The sequence below is a fragment of the Grus americana genome, chromosome Z, assembly GCF_028858705.1.
Source record: "Grus americana isolate bGruAme1 chromosome Z, bGruAme1.mat, whole genome shotgun sequence".
Lineage (NCBI taxonomy): Eukaryota > Metazoa > Chordata > Aves > Gruiformes > Gruidae > Grus > Grus americana.
Window position 1 is genome coordinate 39179407 of NC_072891.1, and position 18994 is coordinate 39198400.

Genomic DNA, 18994 nt, shown 5'->3' on the forward strand with positions numbered 1-18994 from the left:
GACCCATGCTGGAGCAGTTCATGAAGAACTGCAGCCCGTGGGAAGGACTCACATTGCAGAAGTTTGTGGAGGACTGTCTCCTGTGGGAGGGACCCCATGCTGGAGCAGGGGAAGAGTGTGAGGAGTCCTCCCCCTGAGGAGGAAGGAGTGGCAGAGACAACATGTCATGAACTGACCACAACCCCCATTCCCTGCCCCCTGTCTGCTGTGGGGAGGAGGGAGAGAAATGGGGAGTGAAGTTAAGCCAAGGAAGAAGGGAGTGGTGGGGGGAAGTGTCTTAGGATTTGGGTTTATTTCTCATTACTCTGTTTTGCTTGATAATAAATTGGATTAATTTTTTCTAAGTTGAATCTGTTTTGCCTGTGATGGTAATTAGTGAATGATCTCTTCCTGTCCTTATCTCGACCCATGAGCTTTTCGTTATCTTTTCTCTTCCCTGTCCAGTTCAGGAGGGGGAGTGATAGAGTGGCTTTGGGGGGCATCTGGCCTCCAGCCAGGGTCAACCCACCACATTGGACTTCTGTAAGGTCTTTGACATGGTTCCCTACATCCCTCTCTAAATTGGAGAGATACTGATTTGATAGATGGACTATTTGGTGGATAAGGAATTGGTTGGATGGTTGCTTCCAGAGGGTAGTGGTCAGTGGCTCAGTGTCTGGATGGAGGCTGGTGATAAGTGGTGTCCCTCAGGGATCTGTACTGGGACCAGTATTTAATATCTTCATGAACGGTATAGACAGCGGGATTGAATGTACCCTCAGCAAGTTTGCAGACAAGCTGAGTGGTGTGGTTGACATGTTTGAGTAACGGGATGCCATCCAGAAGGACCTGGACAAGCTTGAGTAATGGTCCCATGGGAACCTATTGAGGTTCAAGAAGGCCATGTGCAAGGTCCTGCACATGGGTCGGGGCAACCCCCAGTATCAGTACAGGCTGGGGGATGAAGGGGTTGAGGGCAGCTCTGCAGATAAGGACTTGGAGGTACTGGTGGATGAAAAGCTGGACATGAGCCAGCAATGTGCACTTGGAGCCCAGAAAGCCAGCTGTATCCTGGGCTGCATCAAAAGAAGCATGAGCAGCAGGTTGAGGGAGGTGATTCTGCCCCTTTGCTCTTGTGAGACTCCACCTGGAGTACTGCATCCAGCTCTGGGGTCCTTAGCACAGGAAGGACATGGAGCTGTTAGAGCAAGTCCAGAGGAGGGCCACGAGGGTGATCAGAGGGCTGGAGCACCTCTCCTATGAGGACAGGCTGAGAGAGTTGGGGTTGTTCAGCCTGGAGAAAAGAAGGGTTGGGGTAGACCTTACTGAAGCCTTTCAGTACTTAAAGGTGGCTTAATATAAAGATAGGGAGAAACTTTTTAGTAGGATCTGTTGAGATAGGACAAGGGTTAATGGTTTTAAACTAAAAAAAAAAGTAGATTTAGACTAGATATAAGGAAGAAATTCTTCACTGTGAGGGTGGTGAGGCACTGGAACAGGTTGTCCAGAGAAGTTGGGGATGCCCCCTCCCTGGAAGTGTTTAAGGCCAGGTTGGATGGGGCTCTGAGCAAGCTGATCTAGTTGAAGATGTCGCTGCTTATTGCAGGGGGGTTGGACTGGGTGACTTTTAAAGGTTCCTTCCAACACAAACCATTCTATGATTCTTATAATAATATTTCAACAGTTTGGTAGATATTATTCATTACAATTTCTTGAGGCGTTTCCCACTCTGAAATGCACAGATAAATGGAGGGTGTGGTCAAAATGGACAGTAATTTGGAAAATACTTGTTAAAATTATATAGTATGTATGTCTATAATAGTCTGTGTGTGTGTGTCCTTCCAAATCTACTCCCCCCACCCCAGTACAATTTTACGAATTTATTCCTGTATCATCCCATTCCGGTCCTGCATTTCACTGTAGCATTTCAGAGAGCTCTGTCAAGGTAGCCTTGTGGGAATTCTTTGTGGTGGGTGCTGTCAGCCTGCTAGGGTTCTCGTTTATTACGTTTTAACTTTCAGTCAGTCTCATGGGGTATTCGGGAGAAGGCCTTCAGCAAGTCAAGGACTCTTTGTAGCTGTGCAGGACTTCAGCCGAGACTTGATTATTCAGATGAATTGTTCATCAATCTTATTGATGGCAAAGATAGAAGAGATATACACCTCTTGAGGGAGGAAAGAATGATTTCTGTAAAAGCACTTATAGGTCAAAATGCTGCTTATTCTAATGTTGCTAAGGTTGTTCATAAATTCAGCTCTACGAAGACACTGATAGTTGTGTCCTAACCATTGCCTGAACATTTTCAGCACGCTTTGGCCTTTCTAGTAAGAAAATAGTAAAAGGAAATGAACTTGTCAGAAATACTTAAAAAAAAAAAAAGCCAAAACAAACCACAGAACAAACCTCAAAACCAAAAAACCCCACAAACCCACCAAAACCAGTTTAATAGACTTTTACTGTATGCATGTTGGAAATCTGTACAAGAATTTTTCTTGAAAGTGACTTGGTTTTTTCTGTACTTAAAAATTGAGGGATGATGGAAGAATTTTTTTTAAACTTTTTTTTCCCCAATGTAGGGAGGCATTCTTGAGTATATAACAATTCCAAGGTCTTGTTTTATGTTCTGCTGTTCTGGAAGAACAAATAGTAGCTATGTTAGTCAATGTAACATATTGTCAAGAACATATTAAAAGAATAAATCTGGTGGTATACCTAAGCTCATAGCTGCCTTTTAAAATTATTTTTTGCCTGTGATTTCATGTGTCTGTTGTGGAAATCATAATGCCTTAGGCTGATTGTCTTAGTAACACTATTCTGTAACTGTTAATGAATGCAACTATCCAAAATTCATTTTATCATTTGGTTTTAAAACTACCATGCTTGAGGATAAAGAACAGTAGTAAAAAGAAAACTTGAGAAATTTAGTTTGCTCACAGCTCTCACCTGAAGTGTGAAGTATGTATACTGTAAAGTAATAAACTGCTTTTTGCATGTTTTCCTTCGTTAGAGAAAATGTAATTGCATTCATTTGACTGAGTGTACCTATCTCTGCACATAATTCAATATAAAATATTGTATAGTGATTTTTAAGTTCAGTCCATGATTCCTAACACAGTATAATCTTTATGAAGGGTTATATTTTTGTACTATGTGCAAATAACTATTTCAATTTATCTTACGACATTGTACCATTGATAAAAGAATGTAATTGAGAAAGTAGTGATGCGGCTTATCACCCATTTTCTGATTGATGGTATTATATGTGATGCAGACCATCAGTGCTTATTCTTTAGCATATACTGAAAGAGGTGCTGCAGAGTTCTTTCATTACAATGCTTAAACTTCTTTCAGTTTTGGGGAGCAGGGGAGAGTTGTTCTTGCTTATGAACTTGATGCTACATTATTTATATTCCAGATGTTTGCAGTTCTTTATTTGTAAGGCAATATGTGAATGCAAAGTGAGGCATAAAGGTCACTGAAATTGTTGGTATTCAAGCAATATAAGTATTTCCACAGTTTCAGATACGTTTTAAATAAAGCCTGAAATTGTTGGAGTTCAAGCAATATAAGTATTTCCACAGTTTCACATACTTCAAAAATAAAGCCTGGGGTGCATTTTAATTGACTTTCTCCTTCTGAAGTTTATTACTGTTCTGGAATGGAGTTTGTTGACAATGTGAGAATAACAGTATAAGTATTTTTTTCAAATGCATATAGGTGATAATGGTCTTATTTGGGTAGCTGTGGCATAAAACTATCTGATGTTCTAATAGCCTAAAGAACCTGTGCTTAGCAGATGTTAAAATGCAGCATGCCTTCATGTCTAGAAAATGTAAAGGTACAATGTGCACAAATTGTCTTCCGTAGTTATTCATACAGGCGTCTTATAGCCTTCCTAGAAACAGATATGGAATCTGTATTCAGTTGGTATCCTTTTGACTTTAGAACAGATTCCCTATGTACTCAAAATCTACCTGAGAATGAAATCTAGCTCACTAAAACTTGAAAATAAATTAAAAAATCCTGATTTTTAAAAATATGTACCTATAAAATTAGGATAGTTATCACGTTAAAATTGTTTCTGATGTGAATATATTTTCATATATTTTCAATAACTGTTGGATATGTGGACATGGAGACTATAAAACATCATTTTCCAAACAAGTAGAGTGAATTAAAATGCTGGGAAGGAAAGTGTCACCAGTAGCATTTCTAATAAAGAATGGTACTAGTGTGAAGTCTAGTTTACTGGAAACTCCATAGATGAATGAGAATAGTAAAGAAAGAGCTACAATGGAAAGGAAGGCTTGAGATGGAAAAAGGCTTGAGAAGCAAGAAGGTGAGAGAAATTTGCCAAATGTAACAGGTATGAAATCTAGTTTAGTGAGATACTTGCCACATCTGAGTTGAGAGGTTGTCCTGAGCCAAGGCGATTAAAGTTCTTACTCCTTTGATTAGTTGCAGATGTGTATTGATAACTGTAGCTAAATATAATAGTCACAAAGGTGAACTTGAAAGTTTTCTTCAAAAGATTTTGTACTATTTTTATATCTTTGATACCTTGATATTTTGATAACTTTGGTATCCTTCTTAGAAAGCCATTTCTAAATTGCTGTGTAGAGATACTAAACCAGCTATTGCTGGTATCCTTTTTAATTCTTATTCTGCCTTAGACTTCTTGGAAATAGTTTATTCAGTTTCTAGTCTGTGAGAATCACTGCTTTGTTGTATAATAGTAAGGGCTATTGTCGGCATTGCTGATTAGTAATTTTGGTATCTAAGGAGGGTTCTGACAAAGACTTAGTTCCTAGGGTGCTTTCCTCTGCTATGTCTAGCACAGTTAGGTGTCCTAGTCCTGTGCACGGCTTTATAAGGGTGATTGCCTCAAAACTTTGACAGAATAAAGTGTTCAGACGTTGTTTAAACTACTTAAAATTAAAGTGTGTCTGAAAACCAGTCCCACTCTGGGGATTTTTGTGCTTTATTTAGGACATAGGGGAGCTACGCCCTAAAAATTCAATGACCCCAAAATAGAGTTGTCTATCCTCTTTACTTCAAAATTTAAAACTGCTTGGTTCTTTTAGAAGTCAGATGGAAAGAGTTGCATCCTGTTCTTTTCTTCTGGTTCAATTTTTTAAACATTAATCTAGGTCAGGGCAAAGGTCCATCTGCTGCAGCTGAAAATGAATCAAACCTGAATCTTGAACCACATTAATCCGGCTCAGGCCTCTTGGGGAAAGTTTATCTCATACTTTCATGCTGTTTATATGTAGACCTTCATATAACCTCTATGTGGCATCCCTAAAGTTACATCAGGAAGGAATGTAATATGGTGTGGTGGTGTTGGGGTGTCATAACGATTGCTTTTTGTGCAGTGGACTCTTCAGTGTACTTTGCTGTTTGTCATGGATCATGCTGCTTTAACAGCACAGTGTCCACACTGGAGGCTTGGATTTAAAAATTAAATCCTCAAGCACCTATTTTTGTCAGGTTTGTGTTTAACACTTAAGCACTATAATTTCCAAGGATTCAGATGTTGTACTAGTTTTCATTCTGGAATTGAAATGAGATTTTTTTTAAAAAATCAAATTGCCATCAAATTTATTTTGTAATGAATGTGGTCTATATAGGGCTATAATTTTTCCCCTAATTGTCTTGTATTTTTCTGGAGGGAGAAGACAGACATAAGAAAAATTATAAGCAGAAAGCTCTATTTGCTAGTGTGATGGTTAGAGAATTTCAAATATGTTGTTCTGTTCCAGGGGAGTGTTTGGATAGATTTGTGGCCTATCTAGGTTTTTAAGGGGATTAGAACTTTATAAACATTGCTGACAATGACAGTGAGTATGTAGTTAATTACATAACTTAAGGTACTGATTTTATATAATGGTCATATTCTGTAATGACTGAGAAGTTATTTTTGTTTTGTTTTTTTGTGGCTCAGAGTAGCAAAGTGCTTAGTATCTTTTTTTAATTTGTTCTGAGGTTATAATTAGCTTGCTTCTCCATAGTGCTAAGATTTGTCAGTGAAATAAACTATAATGCAGTGCAATGAATACAGTAAGATTTATATTTGGCTTTTTTTTTTTATTAATGATGAGATACTTAAGTGACAAAATTAGGTTTTTGCATCAGAAAAAAAAAACCTGGGAAATGAAGAGGATGCTAGGTGACAAGAAGGAGGAAAAAGGATACAGAAAAAATATTGGATGAAGTTTTTAGACATGACATGTAGTGAGAAAGGATGGAGGAACACAAGAAAAAAAATGGAGCAAGAACTATTTAGTGTAATGGTTGTTAGGTAAGTGTAGCACCTGAACTCTTCCTGAAAAAGAAAACGCACTTATCTAGATGCTAAATAGACAATGTAAATGAGGAAGCATAAAAGAATACTTATTTCTCTTTTTACTATTCAATTAAATATGTCATATAAACTTGCAAAGTCATGCAAGGAGATAATTAGTGCATCTGTTTTGTTTGTTAAGGTCTGAGAGGAGATTCCACGTAAAACTGAATCTGAAAAGGTATGACAGGGGAAAAAGTCATAATTACTGCCTATTTTGTAACATATCTTTTCCAAGGGAAAAATTGTCTTTTGTCATGTTAACAATTAATAAAGTCACAATAGATATGGTAAAATCAGCCAACTGATGTGTTAGGCAACTTCCTAGGTATTTCTGATCAGTAGGAAACAACCAATAACGTGGGAATGTACAGGACCTACCTTGAAAGGAGAACAGAAATTACATGTGCATATGTGTCCTATTAATTCTGCATTTTAACACCTATGAATGTATCTAGTTCATTGCAAATATGTCTGTGTACAGTCAGAATCTTTAGTCATCTGTTGTTTGATATGATAGCTTATTATTGTCATATATATGTACTAATTAGGAAAAAACAGTGAAAAAACCTCTTGAAGTCTTTCTGTTCAAAAACGCTTTTGAGCCCTTATTCAGAATATCTGTCTGTTCCTCATAAGGATGCTTGTCTGGTTACTCCTGAAAGTTCAGGCCTGAAACCACATGTACACATAAGAGGCTGAGGGGAGATGAAAAATTGATAGTCCTGGTCTACTCTGAAAGATATTCTTCTAGCCGTCTCCTGCCCTCACCCCAACAGGGACTCAAATGAACATAGATGACCTAGGTAAAATAGTGACTTAGTGTGGATAATCAGAATTTTTCTATAGGTAACTTTTAAAGTGGGAAATTTGATTGCTAAGAAAACATTTTTTAATGCAAAAATATATATTTCCTGAGAAAACCAAATGCCTCAAAATATCCATTTGAAAGGCTTCTGTGGTAACTTATGCAATTAAGTTTATCTTATTTTCATTCCTATCTTTGGTTTGAAATTTCAGCCTCAGTCCTCAGCCAGAAGTCCTGCAATTGCTATACAAGACCCAGAGGCAAATATGTGTTATGCTGTGAGAGCGTAGTCTGATTAGGGAATAGCCTGTCTTGGGCCTCAAGACACTTGAAATGTAACTCTTACAATCAACTTTTCTCCATCTCCTTTCTAGCAAAACCTCAATCAGGGCAGAGCCACAGAAGAGAAAACTTTTCCCGATTTACATAAACTCTGTGGAAAGAGGGTGTAAAGAACACTGGTAATCTATACTTTCCTTTGAAATCAAATTACTGCATTACATGAGAGGTAAGTGGGTGGTAAAACTATGTAGGAGATGTGATTTTTATGAGAACTTTTTGAAAGAGCTTCCTTATTGAAAGGGTAGTGAGAGAGAGTGCCCTAGGAGGATGGAGAAAATACAAGTAATGGATGAAGACTGAAGAACAACTTTGGAAACTCCATGGATGAATGAGAGTAGCAAAGAAAGAGGTGCAGAGGGAAGGAAGGGCCTTGAGATGGAAAAAAGCTTGAGAAGCAAGAGGGTGAGAGAAATTTGCCAAAGATAACAAGAATTTGAGGCTGATTAAAAGAAAATTAATTAAGGAACAGTTGAATGGAAAAGATTCCTTAGCAGCTTTGTTTTTGAAAGATATTTGTTTCCTTCGGGAAACATCTTTCTCCATATGGTGGGTGGAGAAGGCAGGAGAAAGGAGAATTGGGTTTGTGGAAACTACAGATTTGTGGAATGGAACAACTGTGGATTTGAGTTTCTCCCCCTTTTTTCAGGACAGAGTGTAAGGGGCTAGACACTAGAAGTCCGTAAAATAGGCCAGAAAAGCAGTATTTTTTTGTGTGATGTGTTCTCTCTACGTTTATTACTGACTCACTTGGTTGCACTCTATTTTCCATGAAGTTTCTTTACATGTGTGACTCATGAATGTGATTTCCTTTTGTGCCAATTAACTGTTAAATTTTGTTTTTCTTGGTGTCTCTGTGGACTCTTAGCAGAGAGTTTTAATTGTGAACACTGTAAAAGTGATATGGCTCTGTGGGTTGCTAAGTTTGGGTCTCCCTGACCACTACTTTGAAACTTCCACTTTTAAAAAAACAAACAAAAACCTTGAATGCGATTCTCTTCCTCGTTTCATATCCTTCTAACTTAATTCATCAGTTATTTACTGCTCTCCCAAGAAGACTGGTTGATGTTCAAGACAATTATTTGCCATTTTGTAAGACATGCACCTTGCCACCCTACCCACGCAGCATAAAATCATGCATGCTCCTGCGTGCGTGCTGCCACCTCTTAAGAACAGGCTTATCATTTGAGCAGTCATTTGAATCCCTCCCCAAAAGCACTGCTTATTTGGCTGGAAGGAATTTACCAGTACGGTTTCTCTCCTAACAAATGGTGTTTCAGTTCTGCTTGTGCAGCTTTAGCACTACAAGGAGGTCCCCTTCTGCTTTTGACAACCAGGATCCCTGACTGCATGTGACAAGTTCTGAAAGCCAGAAGGAAAATGTCAGACTGCAGAGCAGGAAGAAACACAAGGGAAAGAATAGGCAGCTGGTAACTCAAAATGCAGTTGAAATGGTGTGCCCAAACTACAACAAAGAACCTCTTAAAAAAATGACATTTGAGAAGAGTTTGGAGTTCGGTGTTTTGTTGGGTTTTTGGGGTTTTTTTTGGACACATGCCTAGAAATGCAAATTTCTCCCTGTCTGACTTGCACAGATTTAGACAAATCTTTTAAGGAACAGGTTTTCCAAAAGCAGTGCTTATTTGCATTTTTTATCAGTGTTTTTTTACAATTCAGGTTAACTTTAAATGCAAAAAAATGTTTTTATAAAATGATGATAAGGTTGGTCTGAAAGCCCATAAACAAAACACTTATTACATCTATCACAGTGGTTTCAGACTGCTCAGGCATAGCCAGGATTAAGCCTTTGAATGTGAGGAGAAATTTCAGGGCAAAGCAAATTCTTACAGTTGTGTTTTAAGCCATTAACAACAATAATAAAGCATATTGTTAATTCAAACCAGTTTAGGAGAGCAGAATAATACAGTCTTTTTCTTTCAGTATGACTTTTCAAACCGATTTTTCACTCTTCTTTCCTTCTTCAGTTTTTTCAGAACTTCACCAGAAGTTTTTCAGAACTTGAACAAAGTGACAGATAACATGCGTTTCTCTGAAGTACCTTCCTATTGTATAACTTTTGATAAATATAGGTCCTTGTTTTGCCTTTTGTGAACTCACATGACTTTTAATTCCTCTCTCTTACTGAAGGTGCAATGATTAAAGGGTTAAAATTCAAAGTGGAAGCAATAAACTTCTCCATAAAATTTCTTTAAACTTACAGATGGAACTATCCTGACGTCTTTAGGAATACTTAAGACAAAAAATTCCACGGAGGCATTGAGTCATTAAAATTAGATATTTTCACACAATTCCTTTTAGACATTAAATCTAATTAAGTGATTTATAGCTCTAGAGCAGCTTCTTACTGGAAATCTAAAGGAACTCTAACAGTGAATGAAACTTGACATATAACAGCATTTTCAAGACAGTTTTGTGCAAAGCATTTATTCTTTCACGACAAAGGGCCATAAAGAGCATCCTTTTCTGTAGTATAAATTATATGTCTGTAATAATAATAATAATAATAAAAAAATCACATTGCTTTGTTCCTTTAAATTATGTTACCAAGTAAGTGCTTATTATTCCCTTTGCCATTGTCTGAACATCCTGAACCATTTACAACAGAAACGGTAAAGCTACTTCAATAAATGTTCTGTGTTGAAATCACTGAGAAAGTAGTTCAAAAGACTTGTGGGTGTGCCTATAGACCATATTTCCCTTTGCAATAAAACCCAGAGTTTGTGTGTACAATGAAAGATTATTTTACTAACACCACAGTAAAGATTAATCAGAGGTTGATATATAAAATATTTTAGTTATGTTTCATACAAACTTTCAATACAATATAGTTACCTGGAGTAGAGTCACAGTCAGAAATCTTAAAACATTGTGTCATAGATGCACAATTTCACTGGGAAGTATATTATAAGATTATGAGGAGGAATGTGTTGTCTTCAAGGAACACAGATGCACCAGATGATACCAACAAAAAAAATACGAGTAAAGTCAGCAAACTTGCCTATTCTATTACGAATTGCTGAGAAACTATAATCACAAAGTAGGAAACTACTGGCACCCTATCCCAGTGGCATTCATCAGGTAGATAAATACACCCATCTTGTTTGTATCTGCACATTTCTAGTAATGATTGGCAAGGCTCTCAATAAGTGTGTGTGCATGGTTTGAAGCAGAGTTTGTATTAGTTATAATGCACACAAATACATATTGGGAAAGGATTTACTCTCCACACAAATGCACAGAAACATAATCTCTTAACCGGCCTGCATCTGGAGTGCTACTTAAAAGCCTAGCAAGGATTTATGTAAAGCTTTAGGAAAAAATGTTTTTAGAAACCATTCTGGTCTCACAATAACTGTTAGCTGAAATCTTGAGCTCCGCATGCTAAGAAGTACTTAACTAAATTTCTGTAATTTAATAGGAAAAACAGCAGAGCAGGAAATTAATAAATTAGTAAAGAGTTATCTAAATGAATAACTTTCATCATCATATTCAAGCTCATCTTCCTCGTCATCCTCCAAAAGTCCATATTTAAATTTGCGATACACTGTGCCATCCTGGCCCATATATACAATGTCGTCATCTTCATCATCGTCTTCATTATCTCTGTCTCTATACTCAATCACTTGATCTTCCTGGTAACTGGGACTCTCGTGGTAGTTGCTCACGTAGGAAGGAAAGGTTCTGGAGTGATTTGTCAGCTTCTCGTACCCACCTTTACTGACAGCCTGGGTTTTGGCTCGTGATTTTCTCCAGATGAATACAATGGCTCCAATGACAAGGAGAAGCAAAATGCAGGTAATAACAAAGAAAGTAGTTTTGCTTTTGCTCTCTGGTGGTAGAGTGGTCCGTAAGACACAGTCATCTACAACAGCAGTTACAAAAAAAAAAAAAAATTAAATAAGCGTGTGTGCGTGTGCTTGGGGGGGTGGGGTGGGTAGATCTCTTAAAACTCCCAGACAAGGTTTAGGCCTGCTTACATTTTTAAATGCATTTTACTATATATGTTACTCTTCCAGTACCACAACTCTGTTCTTATCGCTGTGATAGTATAAGAATGTAAGCAAGGTTGCTGTGATGGATAGCTATGCTTCTTTATTAGATCAAAAATGATCAGAAAGAAGTAGAAAAGCTAACAAGCACACAAACACATTTTGACATGCTTAAAATGCAATGAATCAGATGGCTATCCATTGAAACAAGCACTTCCCAGTCACCTGGTTCATGAAATGCCTGGCCATTTAACACAATAGCTGTGAGTGAAAGAAGGTGCCGTCTCCCACATCAGTCCGATGGTTGTTATTTGTGTAAAGCCTTTACTATTCTGGTGATGGACATCTCAGCAGCACCTTTTTGCTCTATTCCCCTTTTGATTTTTAAATGTCAGGCTAGTCAGTCATAAAGCCCTTCAGCACCGTTAACTGCTCTTCAGCGTGGTCCTACCTTGCGTTTCACTGCAGTCACAGCACTCTGGGGTGCCTGCCAGGTCAAAGTCACTGCAGCAGGGCAGGCAGCGGCTTTCCTCCAGGTAGAGCTGCATGCTGGCTGGACAGACTGTGCAGTTGAGGGGCCCAGGTCCCTTGCACTCGGTGCACGAGCTGTCACATCTCTCACACTTGGGCTCGTCCTCCTTCAGACACAGAACACAAGCAATGCACTGTTCATTTTGGATTCTTTGGACCTGACCTGGCAGTTCTATCCTGCCATTCCCTGTCTGGGTGGTCATCTCTGGGCACCATGGGCGTCAATGGCAAAATACAGTAGGAAGTAGGAAAACTAAAATTCGGGTCATATTTCCTGGTTTCTCAGTGATCTGCTTGTAGGGACAGGGGGGAAAGTATTGTAGGAGCTACGAGATCGCACCTAGCTAGACAGAAAGATAAAATTCATTCACACTGTTAGCTCTTTGGCCAGAAAGTGTGTTTTTCTTTTGCTAGTCCCATGTTAGCAGACCTATGGTTCTTTGGCAGTAACGATGATAAAGTGGCCTTCAAGAAGTGTACTCAAGAGTATCATTAAGTTACTGTCATGGGAGAAGCAACATGAAATATACTGGAAAAAAAATAAAAAAAAGAAAAAGGCAGCTGAGAGAATGAATTTTCTTTCTAACTTGGAAGAAACAGAAATAAAGAATAAAGGTGGCTGGAAATTTTCTAGCAAACCAGGTTTTTATTAGATTGTGTTGGTTCTGTTTTACAGAAACAACTTAGATTCAAATACACTTCTGAGATTCCAGACAGGCTCCTGGAGCCTCTGTGTACAAAGACTACCAGAGATCATCAAGGTCACATCTACCTTGCAGTATGCTCTGAGCAGAGCTTCCAGTGGTCGCAGTTCCTGGCCTATTGGGAAATAATTGCTAATTTTCTGCCACGGGACCAGGACCTCATTGTAAGAATTTGGAAATTCCAGTAACCTTTCATCAAACTTGCTGTCAGACCTGCAAGGCTGCTTGTCCTGAATTGAAGAACCTGGGCAAGATGAGAGGGTCATAGCAGGAGGTTCAGTTTCTCAGAGTCAAAGCTGTTTCAAAGAACTGTGGGCCTATGGGGTCCCCAGCTCTTAGGCTGTTTTCTCAGGCTCACTGTTATGGAGCAGCACTGCTAAGGGGATATTCCAGGCCAGAAACTCCAGGGTATGCAACATCTCAGGCCAGCTGCCTTGCCTTGCTGCTATATTCTTGAATAAACATCTTTGCAAGGCAGTTGGTGTGGAAATCTGAAAGCTGGAGTGCCCAGACTTGTGGCACTGACCCAAACCTAATTGTGGTCCTAGTCTCCTAAATACACAGCTCTGTTAACGTCAGCCGGTCCCTCCACCAGAGGTTTCTGCCAGCAGAGCTGTCAATCAGGAATGTGAGGTCATTTCTTATGGGCAAAGAAGCAGAAATCTGTGGGGAAATCTCAGTTATACTGGAAGAAAAAAATAGTATATTACTAATATAGCTGATTTTGTTCACATGGCTTTGATATCATCATTGACAAAAGTTGTGCCTTTATATTTACTGGTAGAGGATTACTCTATAGTAGACAACTCCAGAAAGAGAAATAATACTTCCTCTGCCAAGAGAAGAAAAAAGTAAGCATATTTAAAGATAAGCAGCCTTGAAAACTCAGAGAAGAGCAGTTTGTGTAGTTTGTATTGTCTTCGGAAGTTAAAGTTCAGCATACAATTCACAGAAGAAAATGCCTACAAATAGGTACCTCTTGTCCTGGTGTCTCCTGGACTTTGTATTCACCTACAAAGCAGTCTGAGTTGCACATTCCACCTAATAAACTGTGACTCCATACACAAGATGTGCAGCTGAATGCTCCCTTCCCTAGAAAGACAAATAAAACAACAATATTACAACAGGAAAAATTGTCATCTAATTTCCTTTAAAAATTATACTGACCACTGCCACCAAAACAAAGGGTATTTGTCAACAGTAAGAATCATGCAGTGAGTTCAGCATGAGGACATTAGTATTAGAAAGAGCTTGGGCCTAGTCTTGAGGTTTTATGAGCTCACAAAGTGTGTTTCTTGTGTGTTTTGATATTCATGAAAAGCTAATTTGGGAATCAGTTGTACAGGGAAGCTCTGACACATTCGGGAAAATCAATTAGGTCAGAGCACTGAAGTAAAATTGTGGGGAATCTTGACCAAATGCTCTCCTTCACAAAATCAATACTTATTAGACCTGCTAACCATTTTCAAATCACAATGAATTAAAGAATGTTTATGTTTGAATAGCAAAATAAATTCTTTAGTTGCATAGGAAAAAAATTCTTCACTAGGTGCAGAGCATCATATGCACTTGTGTTGGAGACTTTTCAGAGATGCTGCATGCAGTATTTCTGAGAAACATTGAAGTGAAGGGTTTGTCCTGCGTGTTAAGATGTACCTTTCCATTTCCCTGCAACTAGACATTTTCTGCCAGTGTCCGAAAGGAAGAAAATGGAAATGCAAGTAGCTCACATTAGCAGCAGTTAACCAGCTGAAGTTAGCAACCTTCTATAACTCTGTGAATTTACTATTTGATTTTTCTGAGCAGTTCAGGGTTTGCCTTCCTGCTCTTGAGAAACTGGAGACACCACAACACTTATTTGCTCATACATCAGCAATGCAGATTCATTTCAGAACACATACAGGTTTGCTGTTTAGAAGGACTGGCTTGTGTTTCATCTTCGTGTCTCCGTAATTATGATAGAAAATCTGTCCTGTAGTATTTATCCCAAATAATGAAAGTAGTCTGTAAATTAAATGGGTCTCTTTTTGTCCCAAATCCAAGCCAAAATATTTCTGTTACTTGTTATAATCTTTTCATACAATTACATTTTAATAGTTCTTGAAGTTGGCTTCACTCTAAGAGTTATTTCCACAATTTTAAATATTGTTATGTTGCAATTAGCCATCTGTGCTATCCAGTATATCCACTATCCAAAACAAATTTTGTATGTTACAATATCGTGTGGTCTAAGCTGCAGAACAGCACCTGTTAGCTATCATCTGATGTCGTTCAGCTAGAAAAGGACACCACATGGGTCCGAGGGGATTAATGCTGCTCGCTTCAGAATTGGATGAATTAGGAAAAGAATAAACTGAATACATAAGTGTGTCACAGAGCAAAACAGATGGTCTCTCAAGTTAACTTTGAAAAGTACTTAACTATATTAAAAGCAGCAGACTTTTTTTTTTTTTTTTCACCCTAAAGATGTGCTTTATGGCTGTTTCTACTCTTCCCTTTGCAGATGGTAAAGATGTGTGGTCGGATTTAGGTTCCTTGGCTTTCACAGAGTAATACATAGTAGGACAGCGAGATACTATTCAGTCATTATTCAGAGTTTGTGTGAGAAATAGGGTCCAGCTCTGTAACCAACAGAGCCCTTTTTTTTTTGAAGTCGATGAGCATTTTTGTGATAGGCCTGATTGATGGAAAATACATTACCATTGTCCGTTTCTCTCCCTTCGCTGATGTGGCACCAGGACTCGCTCCCAGCCCTCCCCTCAGAGCTGCCTTTACGCTTGCGCTCTGTGGCCGGAGGCAGCCCTGAGGGGAGCTTGGCAGCAATTCATATCCTCGCCTCCATCTCCATCAATCGATACTCTAAAAGTAAGGGGGCAGCATGGAGGAGCCAGCGCAGCAAGTCACCCAGTGGCAGGGAGAGCCCGGCAGCCCCAGGGGAGTTCTGCATCACCCACTGCAGCTACTTAGGTAACGGACAGGTTGGTAGCGCTGTACGTGGTATGTGTCTTTGTGAAGTGTTTCCAAATCTCGGAGCAGAGAGTAAAAAAAAAAAAAAAAACCCAAACCCACAAAAAACCCAAACAGATGGCAAGTGTTTTGATAATCCTTGGCAGGTGTTTTGATAACTCTTTTTGGTCAAAGTGGAAAGTATGCTTTTACCTTCACAAGTTTGGCAGGAAGGGTGGCATCTCTCACAGACGTTGCTGTCCTTGTTTTCGTAGTAGTACTCAGGACAAGAGCTAACACATTCGTTCTTGGAGCGCAACAGGTAGAAATATGTATCACAGAAAAGGCAGTCTGTGGGTTGAGGCCCCATACACTCCTTACAACCCTTGTGGCATCTCTCACATGACCCAGTGGAAATTTTTGCAAAATACCTGAAACAAATCAGATAGTCATGGCTTTGCATAAAGCCCAGCAGCAACAGGAAACCCAAAACATCCTTCATCCTTAGCTTTTACTGTGATTACATAAATGTATAAAAGTGATATTGATATGACCACACTAAACATTTGCAATCTCAGTGAAAATAGAATTACTTTCCTTTAATCCCCCTTGGCCATTAGAATTCAGCTATAAAGCAAGACTTTGGAAATCAAGGGAATATAAAGCAAGGCTTTCTAAAATCTAGGGTGAATTCATACACAAAGTAAGTATATAAAAAGATAGGGCTCAGAAAACCTCAACTCTGTTTTGGCTCTGCAGGAGATATCCTGGAGATGTTGGGTAAGCACTGAATTCCTCGCTGCTCCTGATGACCTGCTGTCAGATGTAAATTTAGAAATTTCATATTTCCTTTCAGTGCACAAACAGGCTTAGCCAAAGGATACCAGCAGAGGAACAGTGTTCTCCTAAGTTCTGTCAGGTAAAAAGAAGAATTGCTGCACTGTGGTTTTGTTGAGAAGTTGTCATTACAAACTTCAAATTTAATGGGATGATAACTCAATTTAACAGCCAGTGTGATCGTACTGTACCGCAAAATGAAATGGACCTGAACCAGAAATCATAGGTCCATTTCCCAAATTTGAATTTCTGAGACATATTCACAAGCACACTGAATTCACAGTTTGAAATTAAATGGACTCGTATTAATGAAGTTGCTGTCTAGAATCATCAGTTGAGAGGTATTTTAATGGTTGGTTTTATTATGATCCATTATAAACTTTCACTCAATGCAAAACAAAAGTAACCTCATCAAACTTCCGGGTAAATGGAGGCTGCAAGGGTGCTTGAAGGAAGTTACACTGCTTCCTATGCTCAAGCTGACTAACAGATAACTTAGTACATTTATTCTGCTTCACACTGTTCTGTATAAACATGACCTAAGAACATCCTTGGAGTGTAAGAATGGCCACACCACATCAAGCTGGTCCCAATGTGGGCACCAACTTTATGGTTTTCTACTGTGAGGGGAGGTTTTCCACCAGCTCTGTACTGGGACCACATAAGAAGTTTTCACCTGAAAATAGTATTCAGTTCTATTTCACTCTGAAGTAGAATAGGGCAGTGTGATCTAATTTCTCAAAGCTCGCTCTGTCATGCAGCTCTTGGCTAAAGAACTCGGACCTTACCCTGCTGGACACTGGTTTACACATCCTTTTCCTTGTCTGTACCAGCCCGGTTTGCAGGAAAGGCACTGTGAGCTGTGTTTTCCAGTGCAAGTGACGCAGGCGCTGTGGCATGGGGAACATTGTCCCTCATCGCTGTCAACATAATACCCATCTGGGCATGTTTCAACACAGGTTGTATCTGCACAGACAACAATGCAGAATAACATGTCATATTCAGTATTTGCTGCTATAAAACATCTCATACAGCTGTGTTAGAGCAAACTCTCTAACAGGAGGTGCTGTTAGAGTATGCACTAGAACAAGAGAAGACAATGTTGGGATATAGTCATTATTTTTTGTTTCTTCTAAGTCTTATCAGTTCATTAGTCCCCATTTCTGCATTGTATGTACATTAGCAGCCTCGTCAGAACAGATAAATTTTTATTTTTGGGAAATATAAATGCTTAACACATAATAATGAACTGCAGCTGTGATTTTCAGAATGTACAAAAGAAGAAATAGTAATTAGGAAACTTTCTATCATCTGCATTGTCATTTTCCTTAGGTTTCACTCTAAACATCAGCCTCATTGTATTCTGTGTATATGACAAATCTGATGGTAAATTTGAGATATAATGACATTTGTTCACTGGTCTTTATCCCTGTCTGTGACTGCTGCTTTATGTAATGGGAATAACTGCCTGTAAGGCTGCCAAATGTACCAGGTACATCATGCCTTTTCACTGAGATTTCAGAGGGTCATTAGAATAGGAATCTTGAATGAGAAGTGAGGACTGATGCAACCAACTACAAGTGCATCAAGCTAAAAGAGCGGTGATTACTCTTACTAGCTTGTACTCATGATCTAGCTTGTCTTTCTAGTTTTGCTGCTTGGGTTGCAACTGCGAAAAGGAAGGTACTTCCCCTTACTTCTATTTTTCTTGCAATTCTTTCTCCACTCTGGGAAGTTTATTTACATACTTCCATCAACTTTACCAATTATAATGGCACAAAGCAGCTGAGTGTGTTGATAAAAAAGACAAGTCTGATGCAAGACTTCAGAAATTTAAGAATGCAAAATTTCTGTCAGAATAAGACTCAAAAAGCTCAGATTCAGCTTTAAATCAAACTCTCTTTAGATTTTTCCTGCATGAAAGACCATTTAAATATTTTTTTCTCCCAATGATTTTCTAAAATTTTTGTTTGCTCTTTAAAGAATATGCAAATAAGTAAAGTATAAGTTCTGGGATTTTATACTTTTAACCAATTAGTTTCTGAGACAATATAGTGTTTTGCTACAAAGTCAGAGAAATAATTTTGCACCTCAGCCATCCACTAGATACTGACCTAGTGATCCATGACTAACTTTTTAACAGCTCTGCTTAAGTATTTTTTTGCTCATCAGATCTCTGCAAGGATTAAACAAGCCAACATGAAAATGTGGCCTCTTTGTACGTACATTAAAAAAAAAAAAAAAAGCTAGGGATGTCCCTCTTGCCTTTTTAAGTTCCTTGTAGGAAACAACAGGAACAGTACATACCAAGTAAAATGAAACATACACGTTTTGTTTAGCCATGGATCTTGTTGCTACGTAGAAGTCCTGCTTTGGCCCCAGTGAGTGTCAAGCCCAGTCTCACAAAGAGTTTCGTGGTAGCCCCACAGAAGTAATTATCTCTGCACAAGTAACCTACTTGTCAGGTCAACTTTGCAATATTTAGACTGGGTGAAGC

At 38.7% G+C, this 18994-nt stretch overlaps 1 protein-coding gene across 3 annotated transcripts in view; it reads right to left on the bottom strand.

The window, feature by feature from the left end:
- Window positions 1-10003: 10003 nt before the first annotated feature.
- Window positions 10004-18994, bottom strand: part of PCSK5 (proprotein convertase subtilisin/kexin type 5) — a 255951-nt gene continuing 246960 nt past the window's right edge. For 2 of the 3 annotated variants that reach the window (XM_054810046.1, XM_054810045.1), the window contains 5 exons: window positions 17286-17463; window positions 15874-16091; window positions 13691-13806; window positions 11931-12117; window positions 10004-11352 (listed from right to left, as the gene is read on the bottom strand). In XM_054810046.1, the coding sequence (XP_054666021.1) occupies window positions 10949-11352; window positions 11931-12117; window positions 13691-13806; window positions 15874-16091; window positions 17286-17463 (1103 nt within the window). In that variant the 3' untranslated portion in view covers window positions 10004-10948. Of the gene's footprint in view, window positions 11353-11930; window positions 12118-13690; window positions 13807-14659; window positions 14719-15873; window positions 16092-17285; window positions 17464-18994 lie in introns of those variants that run through there. The other variant, XM_054810047.1, reaches the window with a different exon arrangement.